The sequence below is a fragment of the Anarhichas minor genome, unplaced genomic scaffold (genome assembly GCF_050575085.1).
Source record: "Anarhichas minor isolate MPS153535 unplaced genomic scaffold, ASM5057508v1 ptg000034l, whole genome shotgun sequence".
Lineage (NCBI taxonomy): Eukaryota > Metazoa > Chordata > Actinopteri > Perciformes > Anarhichadidae > Anarhichas > Anarhichas minor.
The window spans coordinates 911391-930909 of NW_027466480.1; the positions used below are offsets into that span (position 1 = coordinate 911391).

General features: G+C 41.1%; 1 protein-coding gene across 1 annotated transcript in view; it reads left to right on the top strand.

The window, feature by feature from the left end:
- Positions 1-19519, top strand: part of LOC142965582 (spondin-1-like) — a 102583-nt gene that overhangs the window by 22810 nt on the left and 60254 nt on the right. Inside the window, exons 4-6 of the mRNA XM_076106585.1 lie at positions 10062-10135; positions 10884-11006; positions 11348-11496. Coding sequence (XP_075962700.1) covers positions 10062-10135; positions 10884-11006; positions 11348-11496 — 346 coding nt within the window. The remainder of the gene's footprint in view (positions 1-10061; positions 10136-10883; positions 11007-11347; positions 11497-19519) is intronic.

The following is a 19519-nucleotide window of genomic DNA, read 5'->3' on the forward strand; positions in this document are numbered from 1 at the left end:
AAATGATTATTTAAAGGAATCTCCAAATGAATCGCATATGAATATAACCGTCGTGTTCAAGACAATGCTACACTTTCTTTATCACAAGCCGTGAAACTCCACTTGAAACTCGACTTGTTCACCATCCAGTTAAACGATGTGCGAGCTGAACACCTGAAAGAAGTCAGCTGTTCCGACGAGCTCATCCGTTTCTTGGCAAGCGGAGCATGTCCGCCGCTTTGAAAAAAAACCCCTCCATCATGTGCCATCTCTGCTCGTCTCAGCCGTTTACTGGCACCAGAACTAACTACTTCAAGAAAACAACGTGTAACTTTTCTCCTCGAGGCAGGAAGTGTACTGTCGGGCCTGCCCTCCTCCTCCACAGTTGGTCCAGTTTTTCACCCCGGCTCTTGTCATTCATCCTGCGGAGCCGTCTGCCTCCAAACATGTAGCTGGAGGCTGAGGGAACCGGCGAAGGCGAAGCCTCCACAGGCGCTGAAGAAGTCCGCGCTTGTTGTGTTAACCGTGTTCTTAACTTTCCTGCCACATTTTAACTTCGCTGTATTTTTTTTTATGCTGCTCTCCTCCTTCGTTCCTTCTGTTCTTGTGATTTACCTATTTTTGTGTATGTACTGTGTAGCGGCGGGGATGAGAGTTAGCACCTCCAAATCTGAGGCCATGGTGCTCTGCCGGAAACCGGTGGATTGCTCCCTCCAGGTGGGGACGGAGTGCCTACCTCAAGCGAAGGAGTTCAAGTATCTCGGGGTCTTGTTAACGAGTGAGGGTAAGATGGAGCGGGAGATCGACAGACGGATCGGTGCAGCTGCAGCAGTAAAGCAGGCGCTGCACCGGACCGTCTTGGTGAAGAGGGAGCTGAGCCGGAAGGCAAAGCTCTCAATTTACCACTCGGTCTACGTTCCTACCCTCACCTATGATCACGAACTCTGGGTCGTGACCGAAAGGACAAGGTCGCGGCTACAAGCGGCCGAAATGAGTTTCCTCCGTAGGGTGGCCGGGCTCAGCCTTAGAGATAGGGTAAGGAGCTCGGTCATCAGGAGGGAGCTTGGAGTCGAGCCGCTACTCCTTCGCGTCGAAAGGAGTCAGCTGAGGTGGTTCGGGCATCTAATTAGGATGCCTCCTGGACGCCTCCCACTGGAGGTTTTCCAGGCACGTCCAACTGGGAAGAGACCCCGGGGAAGACCCAGAACACGCTGGAGAGATTACATCTCCCAGCTGGCCTGGGAACGCCTCGGGATCCCCCAGAATGAGCTGGAACATGTTGCCGGTGAGAGGGAGGTCTGGGTCGGCCTGCTTGCCCTGCTGCCACCGCGACCCGACCCCGGATAAGCGGTGGAAAATGGATGGATGGATGTGTATGTACTACTTACATATTGTTGCATATGATTCCATCATCCGAGTTTTATTGAGCTTTTAACAGAGCCACTTACCTCAGGCAAAAAGTGAAGCTGTGTTCAACTTTTTAAAATATCTCATGTGTGTTTGAAGTCATGTCAACCCATGATTGATTCGGTAAATTTTGCTAGTCTGAAGCGTTGGCTTTTGATGGCTTTTTAAAAATCTAATACGAATCCAGTATTAAATCTGCTCTTCCAGTCAAATCCCTTATTGGATCAAATGAAGTTTTAGCTTTCAACATGCAAAAGAAACTACATTTATAAATAACCCAAAGATTCAATTTAGATCTGTAATTGGTTCTCTGATAAGGCTGAACACTTTTTGACAGCCTAATTAGTGTTCACAAAATGCATCTGCAATCTGAAATTGAGATATGTTAATTATGTAACAGAAATGATAGGTGTAGCTGATTAACACTTCTACGCCAAAAGTTGACAATTTTTCATCAGTGATTTGTTACTTCAACTGGTGAAAGCTTGGTCAGAGCCGGCTGGAAATGAGACGCCTACTAATGTTACCCAAATTGTTTTCCTACATTGCTCGTTGCTTGTAAAAATGAGCCGGGAAGTTGTTGCTTTGTAAGCCTTGAAGCTTAATTAATCCGTGTATTTTTTTCCAACTGAGAACTGTTCCCAACACGTAAACGGCTGCAAATTTACTGATGTAGCACATAACAGATGTTGTGTCAGACTGGTTAGTTTCTCATCAATGCTGTTAAGCAGAACTTAGTTTGAGGTCACCCCGTGAGACAACTATAAAGTATTTCCTGTAGTTATGGTTTTATTTAAACAAAAATATATTGCACATTACATGTGCATCAATGCTGTTAAATGTATTAATGGTTTCGCCATATAGTGCACATCCTGGAAGCCACTTGGGGGGGAGGGAGCAGTACCAGCTTAACGACTTATTGTCACCTTATAAAGTTCTTACGTGTTTGTAATTTGTTAAAAAATTGAGCAATACTACTTCTACTAATCAGACACTACTATTACAAGCCTACTATTACAACCCTGTCTTCTAAAAATGGCGTTCCCGTTCAACTAAACTGCATTCTCAATTACATTCCTAGGGAAACATATTTATGATTGTTAAGTTATTTAAAGTTAAGATCTTGCATTTTGTGTTGATTTTGGCAGTCCCTGTCGACCCGAGTCCCTTTAGAAAACCTCTTATCTCACTGCAGAGTGTTCCCTACGCAGTTCTGGTTCTCCAGTGCCGCCAAAATAACTGAGAAGTTTCTCTTGGTTTGTGAATGAGATGGACACCTTACATATTACAGATAGTCATTTGATCCATTCATACAATTAATTATTGCATTTTAAAGAATCGGTACTTAATTACGGTAATCAACCATATTTATTTGTATTTTTCCTTTGTGGAGCTAAAGGCAAAGTTGCATAGATTGCTAATGCTGATATCTGATTTTACCCACCGAGACACTTTCACAGTCTTCAAAAGAAGACAACTCACAAACGCTCACGCACATTGATCTTTGAAATGATCTTCCAACCTCAGGTTTGACAACCTCTGTAGATGAAAACACTTAAAAGTTTTGTTTATATCTTGAGACTGTGGTAAAAAAACAACTTGATTACACTTCTTTTTCATCAGGGAAACTGTCAAATCTTCCCAGACTGCTTTAATAATAGATAGATAGATACTTTATTCATCCCCAGGGGGAAATTTGTTAAATGGTGAGTCACCCCCCACAATTCCCCTCCTTTCTCCATCTTCAAAGCATCATCCAGTGTCAACTTCTGCAGGATTTTCAGCAGAAGCGCTTAAATTATATTTCTGCCTTGTTTTGACTCTTTTTCTTCTCTTTCGCCAGCATGACGTGCCTGTATACACGAGCGCCATGTGTGAGGTTGTGAGTGTGAAGGCTGTGCGTTTGTTATTTGTGATTTCCACCCCAGGTCACCAAGGTCCTTCTGGTAGCACTGATGAGCTCAGCCTAAATCTATACTTTAATCTCCAGAAAGTCCTGAAAAAGTTCCACCCGGAGCCAAAAGAGACGGAAGGATGAGAGGAAAGTGAGTTTCTGTGAGTAGAAAGAGGGTGAGGTAGACTGTTTTTCCAATCTAAGTTCTGCTGTTCTGTTGATCACTCCTCATCTCGTTATCGAGCTCACACTTAACGTTCCTCCTCTCGCTCAGTCACTGCCCTCCGACCGTCTGTTCCATCACGTCTTCACCTCACACCGACCTTCCAGCTGGTTCTTCCCATCAGTATTCTGCCCGCTGTTACTTGGAGCGCTCCGGGACGAGGAAGAGGCCACCAGTCGTCTGTTCGCTCTGTGACAACACAAGTTTAACTGAGAGACTCCAGGAAAGCTGCTTGACAGCATGATCTAAACTGTTGTGTCTTGACGCAGTCACAGACAGAGACGAGCCTTTTTGTATTGATCACAGGGACTAGATTATTTCAAGTGTGCTCAGCTGTCGGAAAGCCGGCCGCCTGGGCTGCTGTTTGATGTCAACTGTGAAGACCCACGAATAATGAATACATAAGTAAACTCGAGCTGATATGAATCCATTCTCTCTGTATCCCTTATTGTTTTTTGGGACAGCAAGTTTGTCAGTTTGACGCTTCGATACCTCGCCTGCTATACTGACCTGATTTACCAAAGATTTGCATGGAGGTTTATGCTCCCAGAGGATGATTCTTGGTCTTAGATTTTTGATATCGTAATATTGGAATAAGTGTTGTCTTTTCCTGGTTGTAATGAGGCTGCATTACAGTAAAGGGATGTCATTTTCTGAACGTACCAGCTGTTCTATTTGCCTCTACCCACTTTATTGATGATTATTCATCAAAAATGTCATTGTGTAAATATTTTGTAAAATCACCGGTGGTGAACCCGACATTGTTGTTGAACTATTTATTTCAAGGTGTTTGGTCAAAAATATTGGGATATTCGATTTTCTCCATATCGTCCAGCCCAACTTTTGACCTTATGTGTAGTGCCGCCGTCAAGCAGTGGTGAAATGTGAGCATTAGACTCAGGCCTTCTATCTAACCTCCACCCTAAGCTAAAAACATCGTTCACAATGCAGCTTTCAGCCATCAAAAAAGCCACCTACACTACATTTTTTTGGTCCCCACAGAATAAATCCAAATTACTTTTACTCTTACTGACTTTAATGCCGCCCGTAGTATTAATTGTAATAACTTTGTAATGATTGTAAAAAAATGCGTATATTTATTTATTAGGCTTTGCACAAAAAGTATTGACATGATACATGCAAAAGTAACTCTTTCACTCAGATTTATGAATACAGCAGCGTTTTCTTTCTATTATAACAGGTTTCATTCAAATAAGGTTTAAAAAAATTGCAATATATGGCCTTACTTTTAATTTAGTTTCATTGCAATAGTTGTAACTATGTTCTAAAGTCTTTGTGCTGTTATCAAGAGGAATTGATTTCTGTCCTTGTAATTCTCTTTTACAAACTAATTTGTATTCATATTCTACAGACTCATTCTGGACAAATTTATCATTTGAATACAGAGGAGCAACTTTATAGAAATCATATTTTCATTTAGCGAGGAATTCTGTATCCTTACCAATCAATTAACAATTTGTGTTTTGGTTGCCTTGTACCGTCTACACACTCATATTCTTTGTATATATGGAAATAGATAAACAATAAAAAACTGAATGAACCATTTTTTTTTTTACAGTAACTTAAAGTGGGAACTTGTGGGGTTTCGCGGGGGGGTGTCAACAGCAGTATGGCAGGTCGGGAAAAGATGGGTAAATATAGATATGGAAGAATTAATATTCTTTGTTTAAAGTGCATCAAGATTAGTGTTTATCAATACATATTTTCTCTCCTACCATAGGCAACAATCGTATTGTCGTTTCGTTATTTCAATGTTTATTCAGAGTACAGCGCCGTCTTGGAGGCATCTGCTTTACATGGGGCTGCCAAATATTTACTGAACATCAGCAAGTGCCGGTGGCAATATCGCCACAGCAGCTCGACGGGGTGTGCTACTTGAATGAACAGTCGTAGAGAGAGAGAGGACCTCTCCAGAGACGAGCTACACGAGGGTTGGCTTACTCAATGTGAGAGTCCAGATCTAAAGGGAGATGCCTGGTGCTCTCTCCCACAATCAAGAGGGGAAATGGCAAAGGGAAACGGCAGCGATCGAATCTCGCTGTCGGGGAGATTTTTAGTCGAGCTCTGTCTTTTATCATTTATAAGTTGTTGGAGTTAAACACTCCCTGGAGTCAACACAGTTTAACGTGTGGTCATCAGCAGTACCATACTGATAAATACAGGATGGGACATAAAAGGGGAAAAACTAAACCAGAAGCGTATCGCCCACTCTCCGGTTCCCCCTCAGGTGAATAGTGGTAGCTCTGCCAGCACTGTTGCCACTGTTCGCACTGTTAGGACCGTCAGCCTCTAGCTGCCGGCTCAGCCGTTGCCATGTTGAAAGTCGCGCGCGCAGAGGCAATCCCTCATTGATATACTCTGAATTTGAAATTGAGCACCTTAAAAAATTGCAATTGTTTTTGTAATGACAAGAGATTAAATGACTGAGCGTAATGTGGAATGAATTGTTCATCTAACTCTCAGCAATCTGTTTGTCTGTCTGTATGTGTGTGTTCTTTGTGTATCTCGAGAGCCGTAAATCTCCCCATGTTAAAATGCCTGGTACGAAAAGACTGTTTCGGGCTCCATAGCTAATTTCCCCATTCATGACAGTCTCGAACAGCCACTGCACTAGTAGTAAATAAAACCCACAGAGAACTATTACCCAACTCCGCAGTTCCCCTCACCTCTACAGACAGTTTTGTGTCTTTCAGCTTGTCGTTTTGGTTTCAAAGCCTTCAACTTCACTGTTTTGTTTTGGTCAGAAAAAATCTTATAAAGCCACAATGCAATACCTGCCCAGCATCAAGCGGCACACAGACAACAACATACTGGAGTGTTTAGCAGGTAAAGAACCAGATGCTTTTCTCAGGAGTTGGTAGAGACTGTAAATGAATTATCTGTGCCTGTTGGATTTGTAAATATATTGATTTTCTAATGCATTGCAAACTATATAAGGTGATGAAATGTCAGTCTTATATTTGTAACGAGCTTCACTGCCTTCAAGTGGCCATAATGAAAAGTCAATAATTGCAGGTTTTAAACTTTCAGAGACTGTCTAGAGTAGATGTTTAAATGTGAAATTCAGAAAGATTCCAATTTAATTAAAATTCAAGTTGATGCCTAGTTTAAAACCCATTTGTATAGGGTTAGGCATCTTAAACAGGCATCTGAAAAACGTTATGGCTTTGGTTAAGCTCATTTTAAATTATAACCTAAGTGGGAAATGTCCTTTTTTAGACTCTAGCTCCATTGCTATATATTAATCTATGACCTCTTTAGGACCAGAGGGAAATGCAGCAACGTTGTTAGAACTTGTTCCCTCCCACACATATCTCTGCCTTCTCTGAGGTGTAATGGCCTGTAATTGACACATTTTCAAAATCGAGCTGAGAAGACACTCAAACTGATGCACAGATTGAACAGACAGGTCTAGTGAAGAAGGGGATATCTTAAACAGGGACCAGCAGTAGGTGTAACTGTAGGTGTGAATCGTATTTCACTCAAATCTCAGTGAACAGATGTATCGTTGGATTTATTGATGGATTTATTTGATAGATAAACCAGTTGACCAATGGCCTCATTGAAACTATTAAAAAACGTACTCAATAATTCTGTTTAGTTCCCTTTTGTTTTTCAATTTCATGCCCAAGCAGTCAACCCATGTTGCGGGCTATATTGCACCATTCAGTCTGTGTAAGATTGATAGGAGCAATATAACAGATAACTCCTACTTAATGGCGGCAGTCCCTCCACTTTCATATCATGTCTCTGAAAGACGAGACCTTACTGCTGTGACACAGACTGCATTTAGAAAAAATAGCAGTTATGTAATTGCTACATATTTCAATTTATGTAATACAAATATCTATTAGACAGTATTTTGATGACATTCTTCAAAGCAAAAATCTGCTACATTAGAGATATTTATATAATATAAGCTTGCTTATCCTTAGACTTTGCAGCAGTCACAGTTGGGATGTCTGCTGTCCACAAACTTTGCTTCTACTGAAGATTCAATACAATTTTATTTAGTACAGCCCAAAATCACAAATCACAAATTGGCCTCAGACGGCAAGATAGCAATTCTCAAATGTAATTTGGGTACAGACCAATTAATTGCTATGAAAATTACATCTAGAATTATCAACTCAAAATGAATATTACCTGAAGCTACTGTAAGATATGAGGATACCACGAATCTCGTATAATTTCTTCTTTCAGGCCTACTTCAGCAATGGAAAGACATGATGTAGTTTCAGTGACATGTTTTCATTTATAATTATCTTTATCTTTTTAGAGTCAGGCCTACGTTCCCTCACCACCAATGATTTGACCAAGTTAGGCCCTATGTTTCCTTAGCCTCATGTTAAAATCTGTTATCGCTGATATCTTGCAAGCAATATCCGATAACAGAAAGACTCTTCTTGGTTTAGAATATTAGGATAAGCCAACCTGAGGCAGAGCAGGGCTGGTCATGCCTTCCCCAGGGTAGATATTAAAAGAATAATATCACAACCGCAAAGTGACATCACTTTGCGTGACGTCATTCTGCATACTGGGAGCAATGGGCTTTCTGGACAAACGCCATTTGTTTTCCGGTTAACAGGGCTTTAGGTCCAATGGGATATTTGTGGGTTTTGGAATAATGGGCCGTCGGAGCAATGGCATGGCACCGGCGGAGGTATTGATCTTAAGGGAACATAGGCCTGCAGGAGCATAGGGTTGAGGGAAACATATGATTTAGAGAAGATAGGGTTGAGTGAACATAGTGCTCATTACATTACAGTTATTTAGCAGACGCCTTTATCCAAAGCGATTTACAATTCAGTATCTATACACCGTAGGCACAGCTACGGGAGCAATTTGGGGTTAAGTGTCTTGCTCATTGACATGCGACTAGTGGAGCCGGGGATCGAACCACCTATCCTCTGATTGCAGGACGGCCCTGCTCTCCACTTAGCCACGGTCACCCACTCATGGAATAGGAACATAGGGCGAGGAAACATAGGGTTGAGTGAACATAGGGCTGATGGAACATAAGGCTGAAGGAGCATAAGGCTGAAGGAACATAAACATGCTCCCCTCTAGGGTAGCATGTTTATGACTAGGTAGGGTAGTCTCGGGTAGTTGTTCCTGGCCACAAAGCCTATAAGACTCTTATAGTGGCTCTCCGTTGCACCAGCATCTGTTTATATTGGCAACCATTTGTTACATGGACATTTTTATCTACGTATTTCTCCTTTGCATGTATTCCTGTCTCTGATTGGTTTATTTATTCATTTGTTTCCGGTTATCACAACATGAACTACAACAACTATAACAATTTTAAGCCATTAATCAAACATAACTAAACATAACATTTTATACATATGCACATACATACTTAAATAGATATAATATATATTTACTGCCTATTTAACATGTAAATAACAAATAAATAAAACAAGGTCCAGTACCAACCTGTGATATTATCAGCAGTGCTGCAGCATACACACACCCATAACCATGCAATGGCTACCTTTATTCATTGTCACTGTCTTGCATATATAAAGGTTAAGGGACTGTATTTCAGCCTGTCGTCCACCTTCAGACAGGAAAGATCCTGAACCATTTCAAGCTCTCTGCAGATCTTTTTTTGTTGTTGCTGCAGTGGACCGTATCACAGGGCCATAGTCCACGTGTCAAAAGCAAGACCTGTACAACCAGCTATTACCAGGACGTAAATATAAACCAAGATAGTGCTGTTTTCCCCAGCAGAGCAAACTCGGTTACTAACAGGTGATGTTAGTTCTAAAATGTAAAACAAGGTTTGTGTAATGCTAAAAACAGTTTGTGCCAGAGGTGAGGTATTTTATCTGAGGAAAATGTAGGTGCAAACCTACAACTGTTTAAAGGGAATGTAAAAGTACTGGGATTGTTTGCAAATTTTATTGCAGTGGAATGTAAAACTATTGCAAACTTATTGTTAAAGTGTTGCAAGGCCTTATTGTTGCCCTGACAATTTTTTTCATCTTCCTTTTCACCTCAGCATTTCCATAGGAGTGGCATCACACAGATTTACAGCTCTGTCTGCGCAATATGAGAAATGTATTTCATTTTTTACTGAAGAGGAATGTAACTGCCTTTGGTAAAACAACCTATTTTCATTGGTACAGTTTCCTTTCCAGTCAATATTACTTCATAAGTTAGAATTGGGGTCTGTCCACGGTCTGTGTAAAGACCTACTGTATATTCCTGCTTCCCACTGTAATTCCAGCTCTGTCTCTCCTTCATGTCTGTGGGCATGATCGCTCTGTTACATTTTGTACTGCTGCAGTGTGATTGAGTCATGAGGTCCTGAGAATACAACGCTGTTTCTGTGGAAAAGATGTGGACTTCGTGTCCACTATGAAACATCAGGGAACTCATTACCTTTCCCTCTCACCAAGGATTACATGGATCAGATATTGGAAAAAAACAAAACACTACAGTATCCATGTAATACAATCTTTGCACCTCTCTTACTATCCAATTCATAATTAATTTTTCTTTCTCCTGCCCACTCTGTCTCTCCAGGGCCAGTATTGTCCAGAAGAGAGTCATTTATTTCCAGGATGAAGGCTCTCTCACAATTCGACTGTGTGAGAAAGGTAATGACAGCTGCCCGTCATCTTTTCTTTTCATCCTTGACCGCCCATTTTGGTGCCATTATGGTGCCATTATCCCTTGTTCCATCTGATGTTAATCCCCCCCCCCCCCCCTTTGGAGCAAAACTGCTCCGAGCCTTTCATACCTTGTTTAAAAAAATAAATACCAGTGAGACAGCAAGGCAACAGGACTCTTTTAGCTTCGAAGCTCACGTTTTTTGTGCAATAAAAAAAAACAGAGCCCGGACATGTGTTTCAAACTTCATCTCAGGGGATTTTGACTCATTAAATCTTCCTCTCCTCTCCCGAATCAAATTTTCCATGTTATGCAAGCCAATCAAGGCGCCTCCGATGTTTGACTCATCCTGCTATAACTCGGATGTCAAGTGAGGATTTTCTTCCGAATAATTTGGCGACTCATAAATATTCAAGTACTCCCCTTGACCTATCTTTGCAAAACATTTGTCGGGACCAATATTTGAATATTTATAAATCTGCGTCAAAGCTAATGTGTCATTTAAATACCAGTTTATTCCAGGGATGTTTGTTTTTGTGACATTCTCACTGGCTCCAAATTGTAGTCATTTCACTGGTAATTTATGCAGGTGTTCATTAATGTCAAATCTTGCGCACTGGCGGATCTCTGTTTGCCTGTTCGCTCCTGAACTCTGTTTTCTATCATTTATTTGGCTCGTGCATTGTCTGTCCTTAAAATTGTGTTTGTTCATGTTCACGTCCCGTCTCCCTGTAGAGCGTGTGTTCGGCGAGGCCACAGAAGCTCCCGCTATGGAGTGCTGCGCCTGCGGAACAGCCAAGTACAGACTCACCTTCCTCGGCAACTGGTCAGAGAAAGTACATCCCAAAGACTACCCAAGTGAGTTCAAACCGTTGGCCACCACCTGTCAAAAAAGTCTGGATGCGCCACTGGGTTGTAGCAAGAAGGGTTTTGTCAGAAAATACAAAGTCATCTTTCTGAAATAACAACGTGGAAAGAAATTGTTTGACATTTTGAATCTACAGTCAGCAGCTGGTTAGTTTAGCTTAGCATAACGACTGGAAACAGGGAAACAGCTAGCTTGGCGCTACCTAAAGCGAACAAATAGATATTGTTTATCTTTTCTTTAATCTGTACAAAAGTGTAAAACATAGTTTAAGTCTCCACTTCAATTCAAACCACTCAAACCTGAATGAAAAAACAACTAAAATGTCTTTCAGGACGAGCCAACCACTGGTCTGCTCTGATTGGTGCGTCTCACTCCAGAGGCTACGTGCTATGGGAGTACGGGGGCTACGCCAGCGAGGGCGTCCGTCAGGTCGCTGAGTTCGGCTCCCCCATCAAGATGGAGGAAGAGATTCGACAGAAGGTAGGGTATCAGATGTCACTCCTTTTTTTGATGGAACTACACTATTTCCATGTGTTTTCCGAGAGTCATAATGGTCTAAACCAGGCATGGGCAAACTACGGCCCGTTGGGCGTTTTAATCCGGCCCGTCAAATATTGGTACAAAATTGTCCATATTATAATTAAGAATAGGGCTGGGTGGTATACCGGTTTTAATTTCCCGTATGATATGAATTCTTCACACACCATTATACCGGTGCATATCCGAAACAACTGCTGTCTGCTTTCAACAGGCAGCTAAATGTATTCTTTGCCGGTCAGCGCTAGTTCTCTTATATGTATTGAGAGGGAACCCTAGTCATGGTCATAACTTTATAACGCAACAATTAACAACACACAACTAACGCTCTTTAACAGAGAAAAACACAACAGCACACAACAGTCTGTGACACATAAACAATTTGTAACACTAATAATTGTACATTTATAAAATTTCACCGCCGAACTGCATTCTGGGTACAGCTCGCGAGCGAGCCTGCTTGCTAGCACAACAGTCTGCTGGGAGAGGCTCCGTCGCTCCAGTTACGTTACATTAAAGAACCGGAGATGCACCGATAGAGTTTGACACATATGCAACGCTGATTACCGTGTAATATGTGTGGTATTTGTTATAAATGTACATTGGTGCAAAGAGGGTGATAATAAGCTGTACGAGGAGGGGCTTAGGACCTAGGGGAATGTAGGTGAAGGAAACAGGAAGAGACGTAAGACACGCCACACAAACAGCTGTTCACCGCTCGTCACGATCCTGCAGACCAGTGATTCTCAACTGGTGGTTCGTCGCGGACACGTTTTCAGTGGGTCGCGGGACTTTGCTTTATGCAGCGGAGTTATTCACGCTCCTTTCCAGCATTTACGGCACTTGTTCAGCGGTGCAGGAAAAACACCGACCAATGCGTTGTAAATCACGTCACGTGATGCAGTTTAGCCAATAAAATAAGGGTATTCTGATACGTTTCCTGACTGCAGTGAGATGCACCCACACCGTGACACAGGGGGGAGAGACAAGGAAAGACATGACAGAGCAGAGCTCTGATAATGTTAGATGTGACAATCAAACATTTGTATGATCCGGTCAAAGACTCAAACTGCTAAAAAGACCACAGTCATTAACCTTTGCACTAAAAACACTGTCGAAAATGACTGCTTAATAATTAAGTGCATGATAAAATATACATTAATGCGATAAAAAAAAAAAATACCTTGTAAGATCCCAGCTAACTGATGAACACCTCAGATCTGTTCTGAGAATTGCTACAACCAAACTGACACCAAACGTTGACGCACTGGTTAAAAAGGGTGACCAACAACACTGTACCCACTGAAATTAAATTGTACTTGTAATTTATATTAGTTCACACAAACACTCCATTCATCTGCTACTGGCCCGGCCCGTCTGTCAAATTTTAAAACTCAATGTGGCCCCCGAGCCAAAAAGTTTGCCCACCCCTGGTCTAAACCCAAGAGCTAATGGGCACTAAAGAAATATAAATATATACATACTTATACTCCAACCTTCATCAGCGCAGACAGAATGTAGATACAGTATCATCATTATATACGCTCATTTGTCAGGGGCTATTACAACATACTGAGGGGTTAATGACAGGCTGAGGCAATAAGAATCCATGACGACACACAAACACACAGTCATTTCTGTCAAAATGGCAGCTGATGAATGTGCAATACAGTGAAATTCTCATTTCCACATTGGGCAAAGCGTTTACATAGCAACACAGGGCGTCTTCATCGTCTCACCGTCCCATTATTCTTCTCATTAAACCAGATGCATATTGACAGTGCTTGGTGCTGGATTGTGCTCGAAATCAGATTCCTTTGGAAAACATCAGCAGACTTACTTTTGAGCGAACTATGCCTTTAGGGGATCAGATATTTTTGGAAGGCATCCACTGGATATTACCCCGAGAGGACAGGCTGTTGCCTTAGTTCCTCACTTGAGTGAGTGCGTGCATGAGAGGACACAGCTGAGAGATGTGCTTTAGCATTCGTGTGTGTATGTGTGCATGCAGGTGAGTCAAATGCTTACATGTCTATTCAAGTCCTTAAAGATTGGGTAATGTGATAATATGTACTGTGAGAAGATAGAAATTGGCCAAAAGACATTTTGGGAAACCATTTATAGCATGCTACGAAGCTACTCCTTTAAGTTTAAGCTTTGCTTCCTCCGAAGGCTAACTTCAAATGAACTAGAACTAATGTGAAATTATTTTTGAACTGATGGGAAAATAATGTAGCTCACCATGTTACATAGTAGACGACTTGAAGTTCACTCACCGAGCCTCTGCTGTCTCAATTGAGTGATAAGCTGCTAATCTTACTCTACAGCAGTTGTATTTTAAAAAGTCATCAAACAGCTTAATCTTTATCAATGGACTTTTTTTTCAGAAATGTTTTTAAATCCATAATCTTCTCATCTGTTTTGGTATCACAATCATCCAATCAGCAAGGGTAGCTAGTTTTCTCAGAAATGCATAAGGGGAACGGGGTATGCAATTGGTCAGACGGACATTTTTTTCCATAGTTTTTCCAGTTTGAATAAAAAGGGAAAGGCTAGCTCTGACACTATGTTGTTCCATTGTCCCTCTATCTTAAACCCCTTCTCCACCAGATGAGTTTCAGCCATAGTCTGTATATGAGAAGTGGACATTGTAACCATGACATCACCCATTGGTTTGTTTGGCCAGACTTTTTTAGGCAACCAAAATGATTACAATTAACTGTCATAAACACATAAAAACCGACTGTGAAAGGGATAAAGTTTTAAGACGAAAACAAGGACAACATCCAGACTGCACAAAACTGTGGTAGCGACCTGTCAACACAAAATGAACATCATGCTGCATTGAAGACTTCAAAATAGCGATTGACACCATAAACTCATGTTTACAATGTTTACTGAGGTAATAAATCAAGTGAGAAATAGTCATTTTTTCATAGACTTTTATACGATCAGACTTATTTTTTACAACCAGAGGAGTCGCCCCCTGATGGCCATTAGAGAGAATGCAAGTTTAAGGAACTTCAGCATTTCCTTTACTTTTCAAACGCGAAGGTTACTGCCTGGTTTTAATCCAAACAGTTGAAATGACAGGCTCACATTTCACTCACATGGAGCTCCAAAAGATCAACGAGACATGGACAGGAGGATCCAAGGATCGAACCAACAATCTGGTGATTAATGAGCAACCAGCTATACCTACTGAACTATAGCTGTACGTATAATGAATGGAATTAGTGATACATTAGGCCGTTGGAGGTAGTGTTGCATATCATGGAGCATACATAGATATCAGCATCTGGTTATTTTTTAATCTATAATCAGTTTCTCAAATGATCACAGTGTAAAATTATATATTGTTATAGAAGATTGTATCTATATGTGACATATGTATGTTGCCCCTTCGTGCTGAGGCCCACAATATGAGGTTGTCTCTGAGTCTTCTTTCTGCCACTCCGTCTCTCTCTATGTGAGCTCTGAAAGGTGTGTCTTGGCCATTTGCGAGGGAACAATAGCATGTTGTTAGTGGGCTGTCAGTATGGTGTGTGCCTGTCAGTTTAGGTTTGGGCTGTTGTGTGGAGACATTAGAGTCTGACGGACAGCCCTAACTCCTCTCTTGGCTGGCTCTGTCTGTCTCTGGGGCTAACTACCCTGACACAATGGAAACTTCAGCCTGTAACATAGCAGAATGAGATGGCTTGATTGTGTACTGTAGACTGGAATGTTAGCCATTGAGCTGTGGAATGAAACAGCTCGATTGTACACTGTACACTGGAATGTCAGCTATTGAGTTGTCAGACTTTGTAACGGGGGTCTTTTCTATTAATCCGTGAACTAAAAAGGTTTTGTATCTTGCCATTCACATGGCAAAAGGTGGATCGCACAATGGGACTCTTCTTTCAACGCGACAGCTGTGTTGTTACTGAAAATTATTTTCTACTTAACAAGAAGTATGGACTCAAAAGTCCAAGACTACAAGAAAATAGAATAAAATCACATATGCCATAATTTAAAAGATTTTCCTTTATAAAAACACAAGACATACTAACAATGTTGCAGCTTCAACTCAATGCCGAGTTTTGTTTGACCATCAGTATGAAACAAAAATTGAAATGATACAAAACATGAAATCATCAACATGTCATTGCATTCAAGAAGTTGGAAAATGTAAATAATTGGCATTCGCTTGACTAATACTTTCTGCACTGGAGGCCATTGAAATTATTATTAAATATTTCTTGTATTGTGCAGTAAACTGGTAGAAAGAGTATGTTGTCCATATCTATGATTTTAACATCATTAAAGGAATAGTTCTACATTTTGGGGAACACACTTACATGCTCTCTTGCCGAGAGTTTGATGGGAATATTGATACTATTGTCAAATCTCTGCATTAAATATGAAGCTGCAGCCGGATAGCTTAGCTCATTATAAAGACTAAAAACAGCAAGCTAAAATTGACAAAAACGCAATAACCAATTATGTTGCACAAACATGTCAACACTGAAATCTTTGTAAGTTTATAGATTCTCTTCTTTACCAAAGAACAAATCGCAAAGTGGGTTTTATGAAGAAATTTCTTATTAATTAAGAACAGTTGGCGAATGAGGCCAATTGTTATGCTTAATCATATTTAAATATTAAAACAAGTGCCTGTAGGAGAATTCTAACATGATAGTAATGCCCAGAACAGGATCAGTGCTTTTGAATATATAATAAAGTGCAATAAATAAATGTAATCAAGTAAAGATAGTAAACTTTATTGCCCCTGATGGGACATTTGTCTTGGGCAGTGCTGCAGTCTATTGCTTTACATAAAAGGTACTTGACATTGATAACATGGTTGCTGAAAAAAGAACTGCACGCTTTATGATATTGTTATTTACGGAGATCCAACAATTACCCACACAAGCAATCACTGGAGCGACAGTGGCGAAGAAAGACTCCCTTTTAACAGGCAGAACCAGGCTCTGGGTGGGTGACCATCTGCCTCGACCTGTTGGGTTGAGAGAGAGAGAGGACGAAGGAGAACATACAGTAGCTCCACATATTGATGCTTCTCCTTGCTGCCATTTTCGTGTCCCATCACAAAGTAAATACATTAACATGCAAGTGTCCCAAAATGATCTTTGGTGTGTCTTAGTGTGAAATAAGACGTCAGCTGATTGATTCTTTGCTCTTTCAACGTCAGAAGCTCTCTCCCAGAGCCTGCACCTGCGTGATCAGAGCTGATGTGTGCTTGGTCTTAGCTTCGAGTCTCTGTTCGAGTTGGATCACATCAGCTTTCTGTGCCACCAGAGAGGATTTGATCTCTTTGATCTCACGGGTTAGACGAACACTTTCCTCTTCCGCTTTCGTCTGTTTGGACTGAGCTGCCGCGACATCGATCTGCAGACACGAGCTCCTGTTTTGTTCTTCGACGAGGTCAGCAGACGGCTGCTTGGCCTTTGTCTTCAGCGAGAGCAGCTGTTGGTCTTTGGCTCTCACCTCTTGTTGACGTTTCTGCACCTGGATCTGAGAGGCGTTCATGCACAGGTGTCTCTTTTGCAGCTCAAATGATGCGGTCCTGAAGCTCCTGTATCTCCTTGTTTTTCTCCAGAGCCAGCTTGTCATTTGTTTCTATGTGCTCTTGCAGCTTTCGATTACATTGCGCTAAATCTCTTCTCTGCTTCTTAACTTTCTCACAGCTCTTGAGCTCAGATGCCAGAGTCTCCACCTCCAGCTGGACTTTTGCCGAGTTCAGCTGCTTTTGCTGTGTAGCCTGAAGATTTTTTTCCTGAGCTAGAGCTTTTTCAAGAGTAGCTGTTGATGATTTCTCATTTCTTAAGGCTTTCTCAAGAGCCATTCTGAGCATTTGTTCCTGTTTCAAGTCCATTTAATTGGTTTAATGACCACGGTATCACTGTGCTTGATTGGCCAGCAAACTCGCCTGACCTAAACCCCAGAGAGAGTCTATGGGGTTTTGTCAAGAGGAAGATGAGAGACATCAGACCCAACAATGCAGACGAGCTGAAGGCCGCTATCAAAGCAACCTGGGCTTCCATAACACCTCAGCAGTGCCACAGGCTCATCGCCTCCATGCCACGCCACATTGATGCAGTAATTCATGTAAAAGGAGCCCCAACCAAGTATTGAGTGCATACTGTATACTGTACATGGACATACTTTTCAGTAGGCCAACATTTCTGTATTAAAAATCCTTTTTTGAATTGGTCTTATGTAATATTCTAATTTTCTGAGGTACTGAATTTTGGGTTTTCATTAGCTGTAAGCCTTAACCATCAAAATTAAAAGAAATAAACAGTTGAAATATATCACCCTGTGTGTAATGAATCTATATAATATACGAGTGTCCCTTTTTGAATTGAATTACTGAAATAAATTAACTTTTCGATGATATTCTAATTCATTGAGATGCACCAGTATATGGCCTGAAAGTGCGGTTTTAGTAGTCGTTTGTAACATGACTGAAATGTATATGCAGTAACATGACATAATCTAAGGCCAGGGGCTGGATAGAACAGTTTTAAATGGTGTTTTAATTGCTTTTGGCTCAAGAGGCCGCTACATGAGAACATCTCCACGCTTGCAATGTTAAGTCCCTTGACAGTGGGAAAAGGATAATGTGCATGCCCAATGCCTTTGGCACTGAAAGTGAATGGCACAAATTTGATGCCACATGCGGCTAGTTGCCTGTTGCCCCGCTACGATTTGATTGGCTCATTGCCAAGTACTCTTGTGGTCATTTGCTCGTAATTGGCAGAAGGTAGTATTTCTTGTAAAAGCAAATGGTAGCCATGGTCACCATGAAAAGGGTTATCTTCTACAGCACACATTTGAAAGTCTGCCTGAAGAAAGACATGAGCCCAAACACCTCGGTGACCACAAGCCGCAGGATAAACAAAACTTGACAAGAGAAAATGCTTTTTTTTGTATTTTTGTTGACGAGATGGTACCTGGTCAAGAGCAGGCTTTCATAACATCTTCCTGAGAGGATTACAACACCATGGGTGCAGCAGGTTACGCAGAGGCTCATACAGACTTGGCAAAGTGAGCCCAAAAGTATGTCACTGTGTAATCTTTAGATACGCTAGTTTTCAATTGTGGATGGTGAAAGCCATAATCAACTGGTAAAATGTTTGTACTGACCTTGTCAAAGTTGTTGTAAGACTTTTTCTGTAGGTAACATTTCTTGACCATGTTGCCCTGTAGAGATAAAGTTGGTAAGTCCCTAAAGTCTTATATGACTTCAAATTTGTTTAAGTGTGTTGCCTCGAGAGAAAGTATAGACTGTACCCACCGCATCAGTAGGGAAGTAAAGGCTCCATCTTTTTGGGGGGAGCCTGGACTAGTGCAGAGTTGACCGGGGTTTCATCTGTTTGATGACAACAACACAATGTTGAATTTCTATTAGCTTTCTGCTCCAGTGGGTTTGCAGTTGCCTTGATATCAGCTCTTACCTTGGTAGCTCTTTTCCCCATCTCTTTACGTTTGTTTGTATCCTGTGAACATGAAGGCAGTACATATAGATCCATACGGATGGTTTATACCATACATATTTCATAGTATTTATATCCTGTGTTGTGCTAAGCTAGGCTGAATTCATCACAAAACTGAGTGCATATATGAAAATGGTGCTGATTTTCCGTGAGACAGAAAATAGGAAGATAAGATAGTGTATAAATAATCTCAAATATGTCCCTATTTTTCAAATATGTATGGTTCATGAATGTTTGCAGATGTGCAGCTCTTACCATATCTGCATCCTGTCACTGACTTAATATTGATAATATCTATGAACTTTGTTCACAGAGCACATACAAATAGATGTGATTTAAACTACCTGTTTCAGATTAATAGAGTGTAGAAATAACTGAATGCCTACTGGCTTCTATGAAATCCCATGGAGATTATATTCCTTGCAAAGAAGGATTAAGTATTTTAGAAATCATCTCAATTTGATGTG